The 22,556-nt window shown below is 42.8% G+C and overlaps 2 protein-coding genes across 10 annotated transcripts in view; one reads left to right on the top strand and one right to left on the bottom strand.

The window, feature by feature from the left end:
* DLGAP2 (DLG associated protein 2) overlaps positions 1–12,683 on the bottom strand; it is a 494,722-nt gene extending 482,039 nt beyond the window's left edge. For all 7 annotated transcript variants that reach the window (XM_076332874.1, XM_076332875.1, XM_076332879.1 and 4 more), the window contains exon 1: positions 12,570–12,683. In XM_076332874.1, the coding sequence (XP_076188989.1) occupies positions 12,570–12,587 (18 nt within the window). In that variant the 5' untranslated portion in view covers positions 12,588–12,683. The remainder of the gene's footprint in view (positions 1–12,569) is intronic.
* A 366-nt stretch (positions 12,684–13,049) lies between these two features.
* Positions 13,050–22,556, top strand: part of ERICH1 (glutamate rich 1) — a 103,036-nt gene continuing 93,529 nt past the window's right edge. For all 3 annotated transcript variants that reach the window (XR_012994857.1, XR_012994856.1, XM_076332873.1), the window contains exon 1: positions 13,050–13,110. Coding sequence is in view for 1 of the 3 variants with exons in the window: in XM_076332873.1 (XP_076188988.1) it covers positions 13,089–13,110 (22 nt within the window). In the remaining 2 variants the exon portion in view is untranslated. The remainder of the gene's footprint in view (positions 13,111–22,556) is intronic.

Raw genomic sequence — 22,556 nt, 5'->3', positions numbered from 1 at the left:
GTAATTCCCATCGTGCCAGTGACTGGGGCAGCTTGCAGCAAGTTCAGAGATGGGCAACTCACTGACACCACAGAAAAATGGACTTGCCCACTTGCAGACAATTTACCGTCAGCCACAAGCCCCAAAGGTGGTAGGTTCATCTACAGTGCAGCAGCAGGGCAAGTGCTGCTATGGCACCCTGTGTGGTGAAGTCTTGGTCTCAGGCACCTGGCACACCTTCAGTGGTCATCGATGGAAGGGGAAGCTATCAAATAAAGGGGACTGCAAAGTTTGGGGAGAATAACTTGGTGATGCTCTCTCTTCAGGCACCAGTAAACTGATACCCCAGCCCAGTGTTTTGGGGTATTTGGATACTTTTTCAACAAGAGCAAGAACAAAAATAAAACACTGTTTCCCAGTTTTCCATTACAAGAAAAACAGGAACATACATTATTTGCTCATATATGACATAGTAGAGCCAAAAATACAGCTTCTCTTGTAGGCAGTCTTAGCTCTTTACGACTTGAAAATGCCCACACTTGCTCTGTCCAAATTAGGTGATTTCTTTTTTTTTAAGCACATTTTGCTCAAAGAGTTAATATATTCAAGTCACTCCTGGGTAAGGCTACAATGAAAAGAACTGAAGTATGACACAGCCCAAATACAATGCTAAAACCAAAAGCCCTGCTCGCGGCGAGGTGTGTGCTCAGGGATGCCTTTGCCAGCTGGCGCCTAAAAATCAGGTCTGAGTTCAGTGGCAAAACCTTCCTTGTTCACCCGTAACTCAAATGGCTGAATTCAAACATTTCAAATATTTAGGATGGCTGGATTTCACCAGGAAGTAGGCTAATTTGTGAAAACTAAATACAAATAAGCTGAAGTCTGAGCAACTGACAGCTCAAATTTGCACACAAGCAGCACAATGTTCTCGAAGCATATCTGGAGAGCACTTTTATGTGTGCTCATTTATTATATCAAATAAGAAACACAAATGCATTTAAATCTCTAGGATCCGTTCGTTTTAAATTCGTTTTCCCCGTGAAGTTGTTTCCATCAAAGTCAATGCTTACAGTTAGGTACAGCCTCTTAAACAGCTCCCCTTGGTGTGATGGAAACACACGCCTAGGGCAGGATTTGGTTGCTTGCAAATCGGTGCCAGGTGTTATTTGGGAAACCTCAAGATACCTGAGGTCGGCAGATACGTACCAAGTTGGCAGATATGGCACATGGGTTACATGGGACCCTTCTGGAGCAACGGCTCAAGGGCAGAAGGATGACTACCTAGAGTCCCTAACGTGGCCCTGAGCTCCTCAGTGATGGCAGGGGAAGCCCGTCCTGGGCAGCTGGTGCTCCCCAAGAGGTGCTGGGTGCCCCCAGCCCAGACTCCAGCCACTCTTCTTTGTACTAGCCAGGTCTGCATGGGCATCTTGGAGATGCTAAGGCACCTCAAGCAACGCTGGGCCCTAATGGGAGCCCAACTGCATCTAGTCGCTAGCGCAAGCCAGTGCTATCAAAACGTTTCCTCCTGTCAAAAATGAGGATGCTGCTTTCTCCTTCACCCCTCAATTCATTCAGGTGACACAGAATCAAGCACAGGTAAAGCAAATAAACAGCCAGTGTGAAAGAGAAAGCGTGCGATTTTCATAGGGGCCAAACCACAAACGGAAACAGAGATTTCAGCCAGCCCCTTTTACTGCATCAAGAAACTAAGTGAAGGTCCAGGTTCAGGCACAAACACACGTGGAGAGTATTTTTAAGTGAACTCACAAACATACCACTTCAGTACCAGCTGAAATTTCCAAGTAGTCTGCTGTGGGGAAAAAACAATGAAAATGTTATTATCAAAGAAATTCAGAAAGATGTCATTGTTTCCTGGTGACAACAGGCAACATTCCAGGACGTTCTTTTCGTTGATTTCTGAATACAAATTTTAAGTCACATGTGAGGAAGAAAAAAATTCTATACATAACCACTAAACGATATTGTATCATATTTCAATTTTTACAGGAATCAGTTCTATTCCGTTTTAGTCTTTGAGTTCATGAGCTTTTCCATATACTTAGGAACAATTACCTGCCTCCATATGGAAAAAAGTGAAATTATTACTAGTTTCATCTTCATAATGACTATATGAATACTAATTTGCTATTGCTCAGTATTGTTAATTCTGTATTATTCTCTCACTTTCCACTTTGTTTTGGGTTATTTTATTATACTTTAGTCACTTCTTTTATGGTTTTTTTTTTTTTTCCCCTGTGGGAATATTTAAATTACTCTTAAAATTTCTGTGAAATCTAAGGATACTAAAGATGTTGCAAAGTTACTGTTAGGTCTGCAGTCTTAACTCTTTCTCCACCCTCTTTTGTGGAAGGTATATAAATGCTTGGGTATAATCGCAATTTGTTGCTTATGTATACAGTCGATTTTTCTAACAGGTTTATGGTATATAGGTTGGCACAGATTTGTGTTAAAACAATACATGAAAAATCAATCAGTTTGTTAATACCACAACACCCTCTAGATCAAACCACACGGTATTAGTAGATATAGCCAAAAAATAGCAGTACTGGATGGTAAAGTAAATTTTCATAGATACAGTTTTAAAGGGAACGCATCAAGAAGTTTTTACTGAGTAGTATTTCAGTGTATCCATCATTCTTTCATAACCGGGACATCTTGCATGCACATACATTGCTGTTTATTTTGGTACTTCTTGCAGACCTTTCAGATGAGATTTCGCCGGTGGTAGTGATTACAAAAACTGGACATATTTACGAAGGGAGGACAAGGCTGGAGAAGACGTTTTATGTTTTGTTCTGAAAAAAAATGAAGACTAATGATCACACTGATGTCTTTCAGAAGAGAATTCACATGGGAACAGCCTGGCTGCCAAGAATACTTTGTTCCTTGTGCTCCAAAATCAGAAACACGGGAAAAATTTGTTCCATTGGTCAAGAGGAACGCAGCTTACGTGGCAAGTCGTGATAATAACGAGTAAGATATTTCTTCAGGGTAACTTGGACCAGCCCCATGAAAGATGTTGAAAAAGAGAGGCAAATTTTATTCATCATTATGTGGAATTATAAAACTGAAATTAAGAGCGGTATAATGTTTTCTTGCAGTAAATGACTTCCTGGGACGGGGTTTTGACAAGTTACCCTATTTTATGGTTAATCTGTTTTCCAAGTAAAGAACACTACAAATGCAGCCTGGCAGCTACCTCACATCAGCTGAGCCCCTTTATATATTTTTACATATCAAGATGCATTATACGATGCTGGTGAGTGTTTCTATAGTCTGTGCAGTTCTATCTTGTACGCATGAAAATATTTAAGTCTGCCAATCTTTCATGGTGCAGTTTGTGAAACGTGTACGATACCTCAGGAAAGAGATGTTATGCAGCTTGTTTCTGCCCTTTACATGTAACCAGTACAAGACAACCAAAATAGTCATCCCCTGTACTGCCCTATTAGGATCTCTTCACTATTATATTCAGACACTTTCATCTATATCCTTGATCATTTGTCTCCTTTTCTTCTGGTGCCAAGCAGTATCACGATGCTTCCCTAAACCCCTCCATAATACTCTCCTCTTTTTCCAGTGTTAATCTGGGCTTGCTCTTGCATCTGCTCAGCCTTCGGCTGATACATTGCAACACGAAGAGGTGCAGGAAAACACAGATGTTAACACGACAAGCTGTACTTAGAGCACTGATCTTTCAAGCAGCAAAGCAAGATGTTATCTTTCCTTTCAACACCGTAATCAGAATGTAAGGCTTCACACATTCTCTTGATTCTCGGGCATCACACTAGTTTGCTAAGTTTCAGTGTCCATGTACATGCTGTGGAGTAACAGATGGACATTTGTCAGAACATTTTAAATGAAATTCCATCAAATCAGTAAGCATACCACAAAGTTTTTAAAATAATGGAGTTAATTATTAAAGAAATTAATAAACACATAGAAAATATTCTATTAAAGGAAGTATGGAAAAGGTGTTTGTTATCATTCTAAAAAAACTGAAAAGAAAAATAAGATGTATTACATTACTTGGGTATGCAACTAAATAGAAGGTTACCTACAAGCAGATGCCAGGAACGCTCCTGAAAGAGATTGCAGTCTGAATGTGATACAGGTATATAGGAGAAACTTCTCTATTTTATTGATCAAAGCAGCATTCTACAGCCTGGCAGACACTGCACTTCTCAGCTTTGTATTTTGCTCTTTCTGCATCATTTTTAGGACAGCAATTCATGACAATGTTGGAAAGTAAAAAGAAATAGAAAACCGCAGGGAATTGATCAGAGACTTGACACTGGTTAGCAAAGGAAGTGTGTTTTGTAATTTATCCACGACAAGGAGTATTTGAGTTACTTTCACCCTGCTCTAAATCATAAGCACAGTACATGTTAAAAATATTAATGTATCAGATGAGACATTTACTAAGGAATGTACAATCTCCAAAAGTACCATAAAATGAAAACACTATTTTGAAATACAATAATTAAGAAAAAGAAGAATGAAATGTATGTCAAAAAGAAAACTCAAAAACAAACAATACAAAAGAACATTAATTGCTCTATAAATTACCTCAAGAATGAACAGGCATTACTATAGGAGATCTTTTATTGGTGGATGTAAGAATATTTCCACTGATTTATGTAACCTTTAACAATTTATTTTACCTGTAGAGAAACATTTTTAGGGAGGAAAAAAGATAAAAACTTTGGGAAGCATCCAAAATTAATATATCACTTCTTAATTTGAAAAGAAATATATCAGACCTTCAAAATATTGCATTTAACTATTTAGATCTATTATAATGCTTTGGTCATCTGTTTCATTATTTTCAAAGGTCAGTGTATGTGCCTTTGAATTCATAAAGTAATACATAACTTTCTAAATCTCATTGCAGCTGAAATCTTGAAGTGTAGAAAGTTCAAGTTTTCCTAAGAAAGGTCAGTGCAATATAAGAATGCATCACTTTACAAAAGGAGGAATGAGGCTGAAAAATAACGTAGAGACAAGCTTTCTCTTTTAGAAGTGTCATACATGTTAAGATTTTGGAGTAGTAAATTCTAAATTACCATTTAAGAAAACTGTTATCAAATTACTTCCCATTCATATTATTATAAAAGTACAGGATATCACAACTAATTGCATCCCTCTTCAACTTCATCAAAATAATTTCTTCTGAAACACCTCACTTATACTCACCTCTTACAGAATGAATAAAAGTTGACATGCATGAAGATGGGAAACGCTGTAGAATCCAATGCATTTCAGGACTGGCAGCAAAAGTAATGCTGCATTTTCAGATGTACTGCTGCCTTTTCTGCATAGAATGCTATAAACTGCAGATACTTGTGACAAACCCCCTTTGATCTGCAAATCATAGTATATTGCCGTTTAAATAAACTGTGTGCTGTGAAGGAGCCATGCCTAGTCTGTGTGTAACATTTTGATTTCTCAGCCTACTAAAACTTACGGGAAAAAAGCAGCAGTCCTGTTTATCGATTTGAATTCCAGAAAGGAAAAGAGTAAATTTAAATTTCTGTTCAGCTACTAAGAAAACATCATTTACATTAGTTATTTTAAAATTAATCTCTTAAATATCGGAGTTATTCTCTTAAATCAAATAATTTATCTAGCTCTGAAAACTAATTTTGGACATTTGCGGTATGAATACAAACTATAGGAGCTATTCCTAAACGACACCATTTGTAAACAGACCCTCAAATGTGCGAGATCAAAATCTCAGACTGAAATAAAAATCAAATTACAGTGTATACAATGTGTAACAGGAACACTTAACAATCACATTTTAAAAATGTCTTACCTTTAAGTAAAACATTATGGCAAAGATAACCCCAAAATAGCCAAAAAACAGGCCAGATGCTGGATAACAAAGTCACAAGTCGCCATCAAAGAAAAGACCAGTTTCATGTCCTGCAGCCAGAAAGGGCTGGAAACATCAGAGGAGCTTGAATCCTCCTTCAGAGGGAAGATGAACCTTGTGTCACTCTCACCAATGGGAGCCCAAAGTCTTCCCAGCTAGAGGATATTAATACGTCTTACTCATATGCACCATCTTCTTGCTATGTGATGTCTTCATGTCCCAATTTTAAAAAAACAAATAAGCATTATTAAGTCTACACATTATTTCCTCTACACTGTGGTATCATGAGGAAGCCTGGTTAAGAGTATGATAAAGAATTCAGACAGATACATAGTCTTTTCAAGAAACTTGATTGTGCTTTTTCATTTCCTTTTCTAGCACTAAAAAAGGCCCAGATTCTTCCTGTAGATTCATCTACGCAGGATTTGAAAGGCTGCAAGACCAAGGGAAGTAAATCAAAGGAAGAAAAGCAAGCTTTGTCCTCCTTTCTGCTCATCAGGGAAGATAACTGTTGTCAATCTCTAAAACTAAAGAATATATTTGTTCATTTAAGTGAAATCTGCTGTTGCGCAGAGGATAAAGGTGGCCTTACACTGATGCTCTTTGGAAAGAATTTCACTCTGCATGAATGAAGCAGAACTGTCATTTTTTATCTCACTTGGACTCTGTTTAGACAAATTCGATAGAGTAAGAGTGTTTATGCTCTGTAGCTTTATATCCCAATGACTTATTAAGCCATAAATCAATAAGAATGTGGAAGTGGAAGATCTTCTGGGGTTTTTTCCTTCCCCTCCTATTTTTAGATTACTCTATAAGAAATAAAAGGAGTAGTAACTACTTGAGATTCTCTCTCTACTGTCTGCCATTCAGGGGAAAAAAAGAGGGTCAAAAATAACCTCACACTTGTGGTGATTGAAGCTATTTGTTCTGTGTTATTTTTATGGGCTACCTGTGAAACCAGAAGGCAGGCGTGAAAGCTGGGAAGTTCTTTCTACTCCTCACTGCCAGTAAAACACACAATAATACAATAACATACTTCTGTACCCCTGCAGCTGCATGAGCCCTAAAAATCACCATGCAAGAGTGAAACGGTTTGGACAAAGTTTCCTTAAAGGCTAAGTTGATTATCTGCATCATTAATAATACCGCACATGGTTTCTATGAAAAGTCACCAGCCTATCCAGTTGCAAAACTAGGAGAATTGTTGGAGACTTTGCTGATATTTTATGATACGTAATTTGCATAACATTATTAAGGCATTAAAAAGTTTTACAATGCAAGTCATACTGTCAAGAAGTAAAGAATCACAGGAAACTAATTCAGCTGACCTCCAATGCACAAAAATAAATCTCATGTAGGAAATCAACATATTAAAAAACCCTGGCATGCTAAGGGCAATTGGATTCCAGACAAGCTTCAACAATTAATTTGCATTCTCCCCCGCGCCTTAGGGATTATTGAAAATACAGTATCACCTAAATTAAAGAAGAAAGATAATAAGGACGCGGTACAAAAAAATGTTTTAATTGTTATTCTCAGTACTGACCTGCTACCTCTCCAGGGCAATGCAGGAGAGCTGTTCCCTCTGAAAGGCAGCACTCCAGAGGCTGAACATCGCTCGAGCAGCCTCTCTGCTTCCAAGAGGAAGTATGTATCAGAGACACCTTAAATGACCACTACACAAGAGACCGGTGTCCAATTTCTCCAAATTTGTGTTTCCTAGTTTTACGCTTTCCTGTTTTCAACTTCATTATCAAGACTTAACCTTTACACTTGCGAGAATAAACTTTGGCTTGCAACAACTTTTTGTGGTCAAACCGAGCTCAGGTCAATCTGACAAGCCTAAGATGCTCTTCTTTCCTTCGACATAACAAATTTACTTTTTAAAGAGAGTATTTAAGATGGAAGATACAAAATTGAGAGTGGTGGAAGGATTTTGGGTGGAGAAGGAACAGCTACGAAGGACCCAAGACAGGGAGCTATAGATAGATAGAAAGCTCTGGTGTATACTTCTCTTTCTATCATTTGTGTATATGTACAATCTGAATCTCTAAATTACTGATTTTTGCCTTGTTGGATTTATGTATGTATTTGACCATATTTTTGACATGTTTCATTATTGTCAATTTATCTACACACAGCGGTACCAGCATCTACTGAAGATAACAGACACTGATTCCCCTTGTGAGATAAAAGCTTTCACCTATGGTATACCTCATGCATCTCTGCTAACTGCAGGTGTATACTACATTTACTACCAAAAGTGGAAAGAAAGTCTTTTTAGATTGTAAGAATATATGGTTATAAAAGTACAAAAAAATCTAAGGGCTAAAGGCCAAGGCCATACTGGAAGCTATTTGTTGTTCATTTTCAAAACTGGCAAGGATAGAGAAATGTGACAAACGTGGAATGAAAATGCATGGAAGAGAAGTAAATTTTATGCACAAAACAAGTATTTAAGAAAGTACAGTGAAAAACAGATAAAAGCAAAGTGAGACCAAATATATATGCATGCATCGAAACACTGATTGAGAAATCTAGCTGCAGTGACTTCCATCCTCTCATCACAACTGAGCATGTACTAAATTAATAAACTGCTACTTGACATTTCCTAAATAAATATCACAGGAATAGTACTTGTTTTACTTTAATGAATCATTTTGGCCCCTACAACAGAGAGTAGCTCTGATGAACTATAATCTGTTTCGGGAAATATAATTCTATAATGGAGATATATATGGACTGAAATATGAGAAGTTTTGGTCTCCAACAGGTCTACTTTAAAAGAGATTCTGATTCATCCATGCCCACTTCTACTTATATTTGATCACAGCTGTTGACATACTGTATCTGCCATGCAGAGAGATATTTCTCTACTAGAGGTAAGAAAGCCATATGGTTCGTGGATGACTATGAATTTTTGCAAGGCAAACTGTACTACATGTACCTTTTTTTTCTGTAGTTATTCAAACAAAACTACCCATTTAGCAAACAGAATATTTTAGATTCAGGTGGGGTATTTTGGCCCATATAATACATTTCTAAGAACTGAAAGTCTCTCTTAAATACAATCATAATTGATGAGCTAACGCTAACTTTCTGCATTAGCGGTCCTCTCGTTCACCATGCATGGTTAGATAAACAAATTTACTGTAGTGATGAACTGAAGCAGCAAATAAGACTTGTCTTGTTCATGGAGTAGAACTGAAGCAGCTGTTTTTGTTTGACTGATGCAGTTTGAAAGGGCCCCCTGATGGTATACCTTAGAAAAAACAAGGGTTTATTTCAATGTTCTTTTTATTACCCAAACTACTCATAGGATTATCATAGCTATACAAGGAAATTGCTTTGACTACGTGTAATTGCAAACAGCAAAAAAAGTTCCTGCAAAGGCAGGTGCAAAACATTTTACCACCTTTGTTAAGGCACACAAAAACTATCCCAATAATTACTCCAATTTCCATAATTTAGCCAGACAAAGCTCTCAGTCAAGCTGATATTTAGTCATCCAGACTGCGTCTATGAATGCTTCCTATTAGAACATCCGCTGCCAGAAAAAACTGTCGTAGCTGTGAAGTGCTAACTTGACCAGGATGAGCAATGTCCAGGAAAGCCTGCAGAGGGTACCCTCTGGGCAGGATGCTACCTGGTGTCCAGACACAGTGGAAACCGAATCCAAGCTTTCCTCAGGATCAGTAAGAATGTCCTATTCAGGGATATATTTCTCCTATCACATCTACCAACTAATATTAAAGTAACTTGCTTCATATATTGGAATTTATTAGAATATAATTTTTAGTTAGCCATAATGGACCTTGACATTTTTGTCTTGATTTGGTAACTTTTAACAGCTTGGCAGAGCCAGCAATATCACCATTAATACTGGTGGGACTTTGCCCTACACAAATGTGAAATTCTGATCCCATTAAGTCGTTAGGAATATTACCATCGATTCAGCGAATCCTGGATTCGACTGTGCGGTTTTACGCATTACATAGACAAAACACATTCTCCTCAACACCTCTGTCAAAAGCAGTCTGTGTTTGCTGGTTGTTAAATGCTTGCTTAAAACATTTCTGGCTTCACTCTAAGTGTAACTTCAACTTGTACCAGAAATTTAAACTCATTTCAGGGGGACTAGAAATTCTAAGAAGTTAAGAAAGAGGTATGCCCTGTACTGTTCTACTGCAAACTAGATATATGTGTAACTGAATGCAAATAGCACTTCATAGTACTAAAATGAAAAGCTAAAAATAATTGAAAATAGAATCACCGAAATTATTTGACAGTCCTATAGTTTTTACTTCGTGTGTAACTGAACAATGGCATAATAAATGCATTCTTTAACTTGGGAATATTATGTCAGATCACACAGGGTCTGACTACAGCACTCAGAATTAAATTTTCAATGCATAACATTGTAATTCATAAAACTATTAAACATCATCTGAGTTCATTTTAATCACATACCAGAGGTCTTGAAAAGCATGCAAAATGATGGGGGGGGGGAACAACCGTTCAAATATATATGATAAAATCTGGTTAGCACTGTAAAAATAGCTACACGCAGTAAAATTAAAACTTGCAATTCTGAAAGAAAGTGCTTTGTGCAAACCATCTGGAAATGAAAGTATAATTGCTATATTGCTGAAAGCACAGAAATATAAAACTTCTACTCTTCCTATTTTACCTGTTTTCCAGATAAAACACGAGACAGAAATGAAACTAATCACAGATGTGAAAGGCTGATACCTCAAACACATTTGCATTATAAAACAGTATCATCCCCTGCTCTAGACCAGAGCCGCTTTTTAAAAAAAGTCCAGTACAACCAACGGGCTCCCCCGACATATCCCAAGCTGCGGTACAAAGCATTCAGCTACTAAGACCCCACACGAGATTTCTCAGTCACCTACACTTGGATTTGCACTCGGTCACATTCGGGTGACCCTTCCTCCTAGCAGGATGCCCCCTTGCAGCCATCTACTACCTACATGACTTGAGGTATTCAGTATTTAAAATTTTGCTAGTGCTCCGCTCGCGATGCTACTCCAAAGCACACAGAAATATACACAAAACACTCCAGCACCGAGAAGGGCACTTGAGTTTCGCAGCCTTCTTCTTGGGCTCACACCACCTAGAGTGATTGGAGCACTTGATCTCATTCTAAGTGCTTTGATTTGGAAGAGCTTCAAATATCACCTGCTCCCAAGACACATTAAGCCGGTGTAAGCCCGTGCCGTAACGAAGCACCATCAGAAACAAACAACAAGAGGTTCGTCGCTGCAGACTAGAAACCCTTGGAAGTTTCAGGGAAGTTGAGGCCGAAGCACTTACATATGCACGTGTCGCTAAACGCCAAGCTGTACGGCACCCGCACCGCTATCGGAACTGGGGCACCAGCAGCCTAAGAATTAGGTTACGAAGGCGACAGAAAGCGGGGCCGCGGGAGAAAGCCCCTTCGGCGCTTCCCGCCGGCTGGAGGGCTCCCCCCGCTCCCCTCCCCCGGACCGACCCGCACCGGCCCCACCGCATCGCACCGGACCGGACCGGGCCGGAGCCGCCCGCCCCGCACCCGCCCCGAGGTGGCGGCCGCCGGGCGCTTTGCCGGCTCCGCTCCGGGAGGCGCGTTTCGGGGAGGCGAGACGGGCCGGGGCGCGCTGCGGTTTTAGCGTGATGCTGGTCAATTATTTTATTTCTCCGGCAGACGGTGTTTCAAAGGACCGCGGAGGCGCTCGGCCAAGCCGGCTGCAAACACCACGCTCCCCGCGGGGAGGGCCGCCCGTGATCGCCCCGGCGACCGGGGGCAGCGCGGCAGATGCGTCCGGCCCCCGGCGCCCGCCTCCGCGCTCCGGCTGCGCGCCCGCGGACTTTTCCAGCTGCGCCGAGCCCTGCGCGCCCGCGGCGGGGCCGATGCGCGGAGCCGGCGCTGGTAACGCGCGGGACGCACCCGCCGCCCGCCCCTCCTCGGCTGCCGGGCTGCGGCCCCGCCGCCCCTCGGGGCCGGGCCGCCCCTCCAGGGGGCCGTGAGAGGCCGGGGGAGGGCAGCGCAGCCCCTCCGACGTACTCGCGCCCTCCGCGGCACGGCAAGGCATGGCGGCCGGGAAGGAAAGGGGGTGAAGCGGTGCAGGCGGCGGCGCGGCTGCAGCCCCGGCTCCCCCGGCCCCTCCTCGCGGGGCAGCCCCGAGAATCACACGCTCCCAAAATTTAAATCGCCGCCGGTACTGCGGCTCCGCGCGCAGCATCCCCCGCCCCGCCGCTCCCTCCGGCCAAACCGGCCGCACGGAGGGTCCGTCCGTGCCCCCCCCCCCCCCGCCGCCTCTCCCCGCGCTCCGCGGCCGGTGCCAGCCCGCAGCCGCCCCGCGCCGGCACACGGCACCCCGCCGCGCAACCGTCCTGCCCGGGCTGTGCCGAGGCGAGACCCCCGCCACGGCGAGACCCCGCCACGGCCAGCGCGGCGCCGGGACGCGCGGATGATGGGGGAGGACACCACAACCGACGGCGCGGCTGGCGCGCCCTCGCCCCGCTGCCCGGGCACCCGTCCCCGACGGCGGCGGTCCCCGCACGCAGCGGCCGGAGCCGCGGCACCGGCACCCCCCGTTCCCTCCGCTGCCTGGGCGGAGGCATCCCGCGAGCGGCGCGCCCGCCGCCCCGACGGCGGCCCCCTCCCCTCCCTTCCCTCCCTCCCTACCTTTCTCAGCGCTGACATTCTAGTGCATTATTAACGCGGCGGGTGCGGGCTGCGCGCGGGGCTGCCGGTCAGGTGAAGGAGACGCCCGGCCGAGAGCGGGAGCAGCGCCGTGCGCCCAGCATCACCCCGGCGCGACTCACCCCGCCGGGGCGCCGCCGCCGCCGTCCGCTCCCCGCGCGCCGCCGGGGCCGCCCGCCGCGCGCCGCCCCCCCCCCCGCGCGCACCCCCGCCCTCGCTCCCGCGCGCGCGGCGGCGGCGCCCGCCGGCTCTGCGCAGCCGCGCTCCCCCTGCCGGAGCCCGCGGGCACCGCGCCTGCCACGGTGGGCGGGGCGGGGCGGGGCCGCGCGGCGCCCAGCCGGCGGCGCGGGCACGCCCCCGCCGTCGCCTCCGCCAATGGCGCGCCTCCAGTCCCGTGACGGACAGGCGCGGCGGCGAGCAGGAAGGAGGGCGAGCGCGAAGCTGCCGGCTGTGCGGGGCAGGTCGGGCTCCTCGGAGGGGGCCGCCCGTGCGCCCGGGGCCATGGCCCTGAGCAGGAGGGAAGGTAAGGCCAGGCCGTGCCGGGTGCGGGGGTATCGAGCGGGGGCGTCACTACTGCCGTGCCTGCTCCTTGGGGCTGGCGACAGAGGGAGCCGGGGGGGCGCGGCCGCCCTCAGCTGAGGCGCGTTTCCGTCTGGGCGTACCGTGCTGCCGTGGTTCCTCGCGGCCGCGCCGCGGGACTCGCGTGTCCCTCTCCTCGGCGCCCTTCCCAGCGGGTGAGGGCGGTGGGAAGCCGGGGGTGGGCGGGGAGGGGAGCCCGGCAGCGGGGGAGGCGGGCGGCCTGGGGCCGCCTTGGGGGATAGCTCCCCGTGGGAGGGACCCTGAGGTGGAGCCGGGGAGGGGCCGGCCGGGGAAGGGCGGGGGCGGCAGGTGTGCAGGGTGAGCAGACGGTCGGCCGGCCGGCCGGCAGCAGCGCGGCCTCACGGTCTAGGCCCTTCTCGGAGCTCCGGTCCTGCACCCCTCTGGCTCGGAGGCGCCAGGGGGAGTTCCTGCTGTGTATTCCTGACTGCGGGCTAGGAGGGGGGAGTAAATAAAATTACTGCTTCGATCACAAAGTATTTTAAGACGAACGCCTTTTTTTCTCACGTGCATATGCACGTGTACTCGTTAGTGACCACACAGCTTGGCTTATTTAAAGCGAGTTAGCACAATTCTGAAATAACCATGGTACAGTGCTTGCAAAGAAAAAAAAAAAGCCTTCCCCTGTCCAAGCATAACTTCAGTACATTTGGTTTGCCTTTATGTTTTACAAGACATGGCCGTGTGCAGGAAGAATGCAATAATAAAAATACAGGTTTTCTTTAAGTGATATCTTGTTCTTAAGAGGGGTTGAGTTAGGGCTGAGCTGTAAGAGAGCTGAGTGCTTGCCTGCTGTAGTGACTTTGTGGCTGGCTCTTGAGTTTTCAAACAGTTCCAGCATCCTGAAGCTGGAATCCTTCCTGTGAGGATAACAACGTGAGGGTGAGACTGAACAGCAAGGGTTAGTGTTTAAGCTATTTGCTGGCTGACTGCAACTAGTGATAGTTTTGAAGGAAGAATAAAAACAGGTTAGTAATATCTTTGTTTTAGAAGCAGCTTCATTGTGAGAAATGGAGAAGGCTGATGGAGTAACTGTTTTGCTTCTAGTGTGACTTCGTTGAGGAAAGGCAGAGAATTACAAATTGATGTCTTTTGGGGGGAAGTTAGAGAGTTGGGAAGACTGAGTTCATTCACTTGTAAATAAATGCATGTCTCTAGAGCTGAGAGTGGGGGAAACAAATTCCAAAGCGCTCAAATTGTTTAAAACCAAAGGTCAAATAAAGAACCATTTGTTTCTGTAGGGTGGAAGAGAAAGCTAAAATGATCATGCTGAGTGTTTGTCTTTACTGTGTAAACTTAGAAATCACTTAAGTTTTCTTCAGCCACTCTAAGGAGCGATGACTTAAGATTGGGAAGAAAATACAGCGAGGAGTAAAAGGATGATGGGAAGCCACGTGGTCACCTGGGATGAAATAACAAATTTGGAAGAGTTTACAAGCTCATCTGATCAACCTCTACAGCTGATAGCATTTATGGAAACTGTTGACTTTGTATTGTGTAAAACTATATACACTTTGAAAAAGACAGGTGTCTCAGAAAAGAGCTGAAAAAGAAGGTTTAGATGCTTCTCTTTAAGGTTGGATTTGCTCCTGTGTATAGGAGTAGGTTGAAGATGCTGAAGATAGACTTTTGCCTGTATTACAAGTGAACACTGGAGCTTTTTTTTTTTGTATTGAACTGGGTCACAATACAGAATAAAGGGGATGGTCAACAGCTTGTAGGTCATGGGTCTAATTGCCAACGAAGAGAATCTAAATAGCTGAAAGACAGTAAGGCAGCAGTGCAGGTAAGTGAAATGCACTTCACTTTGCCGGGAAAGGATTGGGCAGGTGTAAGTGAGAAAGTGCAAATTTTTTTGCGTTTTGTGCGTCTTTTTGTTTTTCAGTTGCTCATGTACCAATGATTCGTAACAGGGCTAGAGGTACTAGCAGTTGTCATTATATGTATTACTGACAGGATGATTATCCTCTCTGGGACAGCTGGATTCATAATTCATAGCTGTTAAACATCACCAACTGCATCTTTAAAGCTGTAGTCATCATTCTTGAAAGTTTGTGCAGCCCCGAGGTAACACTGTCGTAAAGGGTTATAGAGTGGCATTCCAGCTGCTGAAGGGTAGAGTTAAGATATTGGTGTAGGTGTAGTATACATTAACAACCTTAACTGCTTATAAGAAGTGACACAAAAGTTAGTATGCCGTACGAAGGATGATCTAGTGGTACTGCAGGAGACTTTGTATTTGAGAGATTAAACTGAAAATCAAATGCAGCCAATTGATAGTGATCAGTAACAACAGTAACAAAAGGCTTTAAACAGTGAGAGTATTGTATCGAGGAGTGCTATTTTCATCTCTGTGTGATGAGTCAAATGACTTGGGCTTGGGGCAGGAAGCTCATACTTGTAATAGGGATTGAAATGAGATTGCAGTTCCTTAGTTTTAGGGTTTTGTTGGTTTGTTGGGGTTTTTTTAAATGACCATATCGGATATTAAACAGCTTAATTCTTGCAGAAAAAACACTAGTGTTTTTTCCTTTTTCTAATTGTTTAAGAACAACCTTCCTTCTTAAACATCTTGATTTATTTTTTATTTTTGTTTTTTAAACTCAACATAATTTTTGGAAAATACTTTGAGGGTTTTTCTGTGAAAAAAAGGATAAAACTCATTTTTTAGGGTGGATGTCTCTTCTTTCATCAATATATGTTTATCAGTAATTAGAAATGGAGTTTGATGCCTGATACTATTTTCTTTTGCTCTGGGAGAGGTATCTTGCTCCTCTCCACCCCCAAGCAATTAACAATGCATGTTGCTTTCAGTGACCAAAGATTTATTACAGCTTACCAAGATCTAAATTTTATTTGGATTGTAGTTGAATAAATCACAAATATCTGTTTTCTGTGATTAAATGTAGAAATTGCACTAAAGCAAGTGTAATTGATTCTGCCATTAAAACCTTTGCAGGGGCGGGGGGGGGGGGGAACTTAGGCCTTTTTTTGTTGCTGACTTCAACCTTGTGCCTGGATAAGAAATCTAGCCAAGGAGAAAGGCCAACTTGGTAATGAAAGAAGAGGCAGAAATGATAGATCCAATGGCTTTGTATTTAGAAAGTCTATGAGAGTAACTCATGCTCACAGATAGCTGAATATGTAGAGCCTGACATAACGTGGTCTTCGGGGTTCTGTGTTTTGTGTGGGTGGTTCTTTTTTTTTGGGGGGGGGGGGGGGTGGGGTGGTGGTTTTGTGTTGGTTTCTTTTAAGAAATTATACTTTGCAGCAATTCTTACCTACTTTGCAGTGAGATAGGATGGTCCACAAGAGATAGATAGGACTCTGTTTAAACATATTTTTAGGAACAGGTGTATGTATTTGTGTTATTTAGTAAAAGTGGTAAGTGGGGAAGGAGGTGATGTGTGCCATTTTAGTGTGTTGGTTTGGGGTTATTTTACCTTTTTAAACAATCAGTGTGTGATGCCTTTTGCTCAACCCTAGTTTTGAGCTTGTTATTGGTAAATTTCTGGAATCTATGGGCTATCTCGGAGCAATCCATAAAAACTTAAGATTGTGTTGTGGTTTAACCCTAGCCGGCAACTAAGCCCCACACAGCTGCTCGCTTGCTCCACCACCACCACCACCACCCCCCCCAGTGGGATGGGGGAGAGAATTGGAAGAGTAAAAGTGAGAAAACTCGTGGGTTGAGATAAAGGCAGTGTAATAAGTAAAGCAAAAGCCGTGTGCGCAAGCAAAGCAAAACAAGGAATTCATTCACTACTTCCCATGGGCAGGCAGGTGTTCAGCCATCTCCAGGAAAGCAGGGCTCCATCACGCGTAACGGTTACTTGGGAAGACAAACGCCATCACTCCAAATGTTCCCCCGTTCCTCCTTCTTCCCCCAGCTTTATATACTGAGCATGACGTCACATGGTATGGAATATCCCTTTGGTCAGTTGGGGTCAGCTGTCCTGGCTGTGCCCCCTCCCAACTTCTTGTGCACCCCCAGCCTACTCGCTGGTGGGGTGGGGTGAGAAGCAGAAAAGGCCTTGACTCTGTGTAAGCACTGCTCAACAGTAACAAAAACATCCCTGTTTTATCAACACTGTTTTCATCACAAATCCAAAATACAGCACTATACCAGCTACTATGAAGAAAATTAACTCTATCCCAGCCAAAACCAGCACAGAGAGTTATTTCCAGTAGGCAATATGTGGTTTCTTATGTTTTCAGTTGTCTTTAGTTCAAAAGGTTGAAAACTGTTCTTTAGAAGTTTGCATTTCTATTAAGACTTGCCTAATGGCTTAAATTAAAACTCCCTTTATGACTAGAAAGAAAAGAAAAATTCTCTCTCATTGAAACTTCCAGTACTTTTTAATGATGGGATATTTGGTATGATACTGATTTCTGTTATATGTATATGTGGGGACGCTTGCAGAAATTGCTGGATATTATGTTACAATCGAATATTGAAGTCATAGCAAAGTGTGATATATTTATTCCCTGAAGAAGGCTATGCAGACATTCAACTGTATTTTTATTTTATATGATATGAACTTATGAAGGCTCCTTTTAAATAAAACCTATATGATTCACAGTCTTGTTGAACTTTTGCCCGCCAGTTTCATGGTTTTTGTAAATACTAGTATATTGAGCTTCATTTTAGTTTCATATGAGCAGAGTGAGCAAGCTATCTCTTTAAAATTTCCAGATTTTTTTTTCTCTTCAGTAATCTGAATTCTGAATGACTTTTTTTACTGTTTTCAGCTGTTCTTATAGCAGTGCTTTAGGCCATTACAGTACTGTTTGTGCATTTTCCATGTTACCCCCGGCATCTACCATAACATTTAACTTCAGCACACATGGGTGGTATAGTTTGATGTTCACTTCAAGCCATATGCTGTTTGCATCCAGATAAGAGTCCTTTAGGATGAAGTAAGGTTTAAACTTACTGAAATTTAGAAAGTGTACACCTGTGCTGGCAGGGGAGTGGTCTTGGTGACCAGTGATGTTATAAGAGCACAGCCTTTCCCTCCCCCCCCCCCCGCCATCCCTCTCCCCCCAAAAAAAATCATCTGTCTCAGAAGAGAAAGGAAGAAAAAGTCTCTTACAGCTATGGTTTACAGTTGGCCCAATTTTGAGTAGCCAGAATTATTAATAATAATATTCAGCAAAGTTGAGCTGCTTTGGTAAGGGAGGGTGAGATCTCTTTAGATGTTTTGAGTGAGGTCTGTTTGATTGTGCCAGGTAAGATCAAGATAATGGTGCAATATGAGAAATGTATTGTGAAAGATGCTTAGAAAAATGAGTAGCGTGCACAAATTGAAATAATGGTGAAGATGCTCTGTTTTCCCAGGACTGTAGTAGGGAGTACACATCTTACAAGGTTTCACTATGAGGCAGACAGGGTTCTTATGGACACCTGGAACAAAATCCTGATGTTCTCATTGTGTTGGTTATGTAGCTTCTTATCATCTGTGTCATGTCAAGTTTATTAGATGTCTAGGAGCTTACGGTTGCAATTAAGGTGGCCTACTGAGAGACCTTTAAAGCCTTTGTTGAGACGGGATGGCACAATCTATTAGTCAGATTCTTATCGAACTACACAGTCATGCAGAATTTGCTGACAGATGTAACAACAGTCTTACTGATTTGAAACCGCAGTGTGACACAGAGATTGTGCTTCGTTTTGTCTAAGCTAAGAAGAGAAAACAAATGTCTGCTTTTTGTAGTGAATAACTTACTGTTTCGTATCTGCAATTGCTATGTACTGTGTTGGCCTAGATGCACACAGGTCAATCTGGTAAATCACTCTCCCATTGTGACTCCCTCCTTAATTTAGGTGAATACATAAATGAGGGGTATGTAATCACTATGTTCTTTACTTTCCTTCCTTTCTACCCTACTGACATGTGCTATATACTTAAATAAATTGTTCTTGTTCAAAAGTTGCCTCAAAGATAGGAGAATGGTATATTGCTGAGTTTTGGATAACAAAGTGGCTTTCCATATATTATAAAAATTAGTGCTAGGTGAAAAGATAAATGGAACCACTTTTTATGGACTACTATATTAGGCACAAAACTGGAGTTTTTTTACACTATGTGGTTCTTGAACTATAATAAAGAATAAGACAGGAGTAAAATCTAGGCAATTAGCATCCGATTTTAATGTCTGATGGGACATAGAACACTAATAGATGCTGTTTCAGTGAGAGTAATGTCAGAGGTCTTGAGATAAACCTCAATATCGTGAAGTTAGTATTACACACTAGATTTAAAACGGCAGCATCTGAGCTTTTTGTGCAGCTCCCCTTGATGTTTTGGTTAATGACCATACTGAGATGCAGACAGCTGGTACCTAGTAGTTCAAGCACAGAATTCATGTGACCTTGAATACAAGTAAATCTTTCTGTTATTTGATTCCCGAACAGTACATGTGGGTTCTCCTTTTTTCCACTAAACACGTAATAATAGCTTTAGCAGTTAAGAGTAAAATGGCCTATGTTATATGGAATGTCAATGAGATCAATTGTAAAACTGGGAAAGAGGGCCATTCCCGCCATATATATAGACATTCTGCCAAAAACTACAATTTTTCCCTTTAAGCTGTCATTCAAGTTTTATGAGGCTAATAGAACTAAAAGATTGTGTAAGGAGCTAGTCAAGTTAAAAATAATTAGTTTGTGATACCAGCATTTCACCATGGTGTTCCTACTCAGTCTTAATTCCAGAGTTTTGCAGTTCCAAAAAAATTAAAACCAAGCAATCCACCCTCCTTGACATCTTATGACCCAGATGATAACACCTCGGGGGGAAATGGGGTGAACAGCCTTTGTTCAAAAAAGTGCTTTCTTTGCGAAGGCAGATCGTTAAAAGTAAGGTATATGAGGCTGAGAGACTGTGCCTTCCAGACCAAAAGACTCTTCTTCAGAATCAAGGTTTCTAACCCGTAGGGAGATCCTCATAGGAAACAAATTACTGTGTAATATAGGATACTGATATACTAATATAGGATTACTGCATAATATAGGATACTGGGTACATCTTGGAGACCCAGTGGCTGGTCAGCAGAATTGGTGTCTTGTATACACTAGGTCTCTGGAGGGGGGTCTAATGTGTAAATGGAGTATGACGCCTTGCATGTGTCTACTATTAGGCATCATAACTGCAAACTGAATTTTGCCCCTAGTGTCTGAAATACAAACTAGGTGCCTTTGTCTTTTTGGGACTTATGGAGCCATGACCCAAGAATCACTGTATGTTAGGCCAAAGAAATACAGAGTGAAGACCTTTATTCATCAGTTTGGCCAGTTGAGCAACTCCTTCAGAAAGAACCCAGAAGACCTAGAACATGAAACTCCATCCTGTATGGTTAAAGGGCAAGTAAGCTTTGTGGGGAATGGTTTAAGGGAATGGATAGTAGCTCCTAGCCAGAAGTTATCATCAGCCTTCCACCTGCTAGCTGGTAAGAATGGCAGTCTGACTAACATTTTCTGTAAGTAGCGGTCTCTTAAAATGCTTTTACACCCTGTTGCTTTGGGTCCTAATGAAATCCAGGTATCTCTTTTTCAGGTGGTCCCCTTGAGCATCTCCCATCAAGAGTTGACTGTCCAGCCGTGATTAGAGAAGAGGAGATTATCCAGGCAATGGGGTTGTTATACCCAACTAGGCAAGGCCCTAAGCAATCTGCTCTAATTGATCCTACTCTGAGCATTAGGATTAGAGTAGATGATGTCTGGAGGTGCCTTCCAACCTTAATGGTTCTTTGATTTTTATGACCATTCTGTAAAGTAACTGTCCTGTCATGGCCTTCGTAGGAGATGTGATACATAATAAAAGAGACTTCAATGATTTAAATCCTTTTGAATATCTGAGAGTAATTCTGCGCTAACAGGGATGAACTGAACATTTTAATGAAGCCTTGTCCATATGTTCTGCATGTGGATTATCATTCTGTGTGCTCTTTCCATGCTCTTCTGTTCTGCTGTACTATCTTTTCTTCTCCTTTAGCAGAAATAGCACGTTAACACATCTTACATATGGGATGGTTTCAGAAGAAATTCCTGACTCTTCCCTTTTTGGGAAACTCTTCTGTTTGTAGGAGAGAGAGACCAAGTAGGGCAACTTGCAAGCTTCACTGAGTTCTAATGTGTTCAGTGCTCTTGATGCCACTTATTTTATTCTTGCTGCCCAAGTTGCATTTGAGTAGGCAGAAGGCAACCAGTTGAGAAATGTGGTGGGGGTGCTTACAGTATGTATGGCAAGTAACCAGAAGTACGTGGCAAGCATTCTCCACAGAAATGTTTTTGAGGAAAGTGTTGCCTCCTACACTCATCTGGACAGGAACACTTCTGATGTTGTTCAGAACTTTATTTGGTTAGTTATTCAGCATGCTTTTGTTACAGTCTCTAGTCTTAACTGAGTTGTAAGTCATGCTGTCAACCCCAGGAGAACCTTTATAAATCTGCAGTGCTATTCCAGTGTTGGCACGTGTGTGTATGTGGGTAATCTGCTTATGCACATAAGAAACTTAAAGTGGTGTCAATTTAATACACAGATGCCAAACAATGCATTTATTTGAAGGAGGCTTTTTACTCGTCTCGCAAAATTGTGGTAGAAAGATCCTGGATGTTCACAATTTGTATCACTAGCCAGCATGTGTTCTGCACTCTATTTCTTGGAGTTATGCTTTGCTTTGTTTATGTAATGTCAAACTGTAGAGACCTGGTGCTTTTTCAGTTTTCTGATGTATTTGTACTTCACTGTTTCCATACATGAGTTGTCAAGAATTAGCCATGCAACTAGTTTGGTACCTATGACAACTTGGTCTCATTTCTGAAAACAGTGGCTCCTTTTCGTCACTGAAGAATTCCTGGAAAGGTATGTCTTCTGGTGTTCCTACTGTCCAATGAGCTAAAGCAACATTCAGTGCTTTCAATTACAGGCTGGGTATTTTGATAGTGTTGCCTGTTTTCAGCTGGAAAGTGAATTTGTTTCACTTTTGAAATCTAAATAGGAAACTTACTCAGAAGGCAAGACTAGAGTATGTAAGCTTTTCACATTTGTTAGTCCATTAGAATTGAAGTTTTCTACTGAAAACTTGCAGGCAGTTGGACTAGATGATTGTTGTAGGTCCCTTCCAACTGAAATATTGTAACTGCAGAAATACACCAACTTCTGTCTTCATCTTGTGTTTACAACTGTCTACATCTCAGACACACCACCACAGTGTTTTTTGAAGCTATAGAAGTACACAGAAGCCATGTACTTCACTGTGAAATGGCATAGGCTCTTAACAATCCTGTGAGGAAAGTTCCTATGTTTAAATATATTTTGAATGAAAGTACAGTGGCTCTACAGATTAAAAGCTTCCACTGTTGGCTTT

The sequence above is a fragment of the Aptenodytes patagonicus genome, chromosome 3, assembly GCF_965638725.1.
Source record: "Aptenodytes patagonicus chromosome 3, bAptPat1.pri.cur, whole genome shotgun sequence".
Taxonomy (NCBI): domain Eukaryota; kingdom Metazoa; phylum Chordata; class Aves; order Sphenisciformes; family Spheniscidae; genus Aptenodytes; species Aptenodytes patagonicus.
The sequence above is the reverse complement of the archived record's forward strand: the minus strand, read 5'-3'. Positions and strand labels throughout refer to the sequence as shown.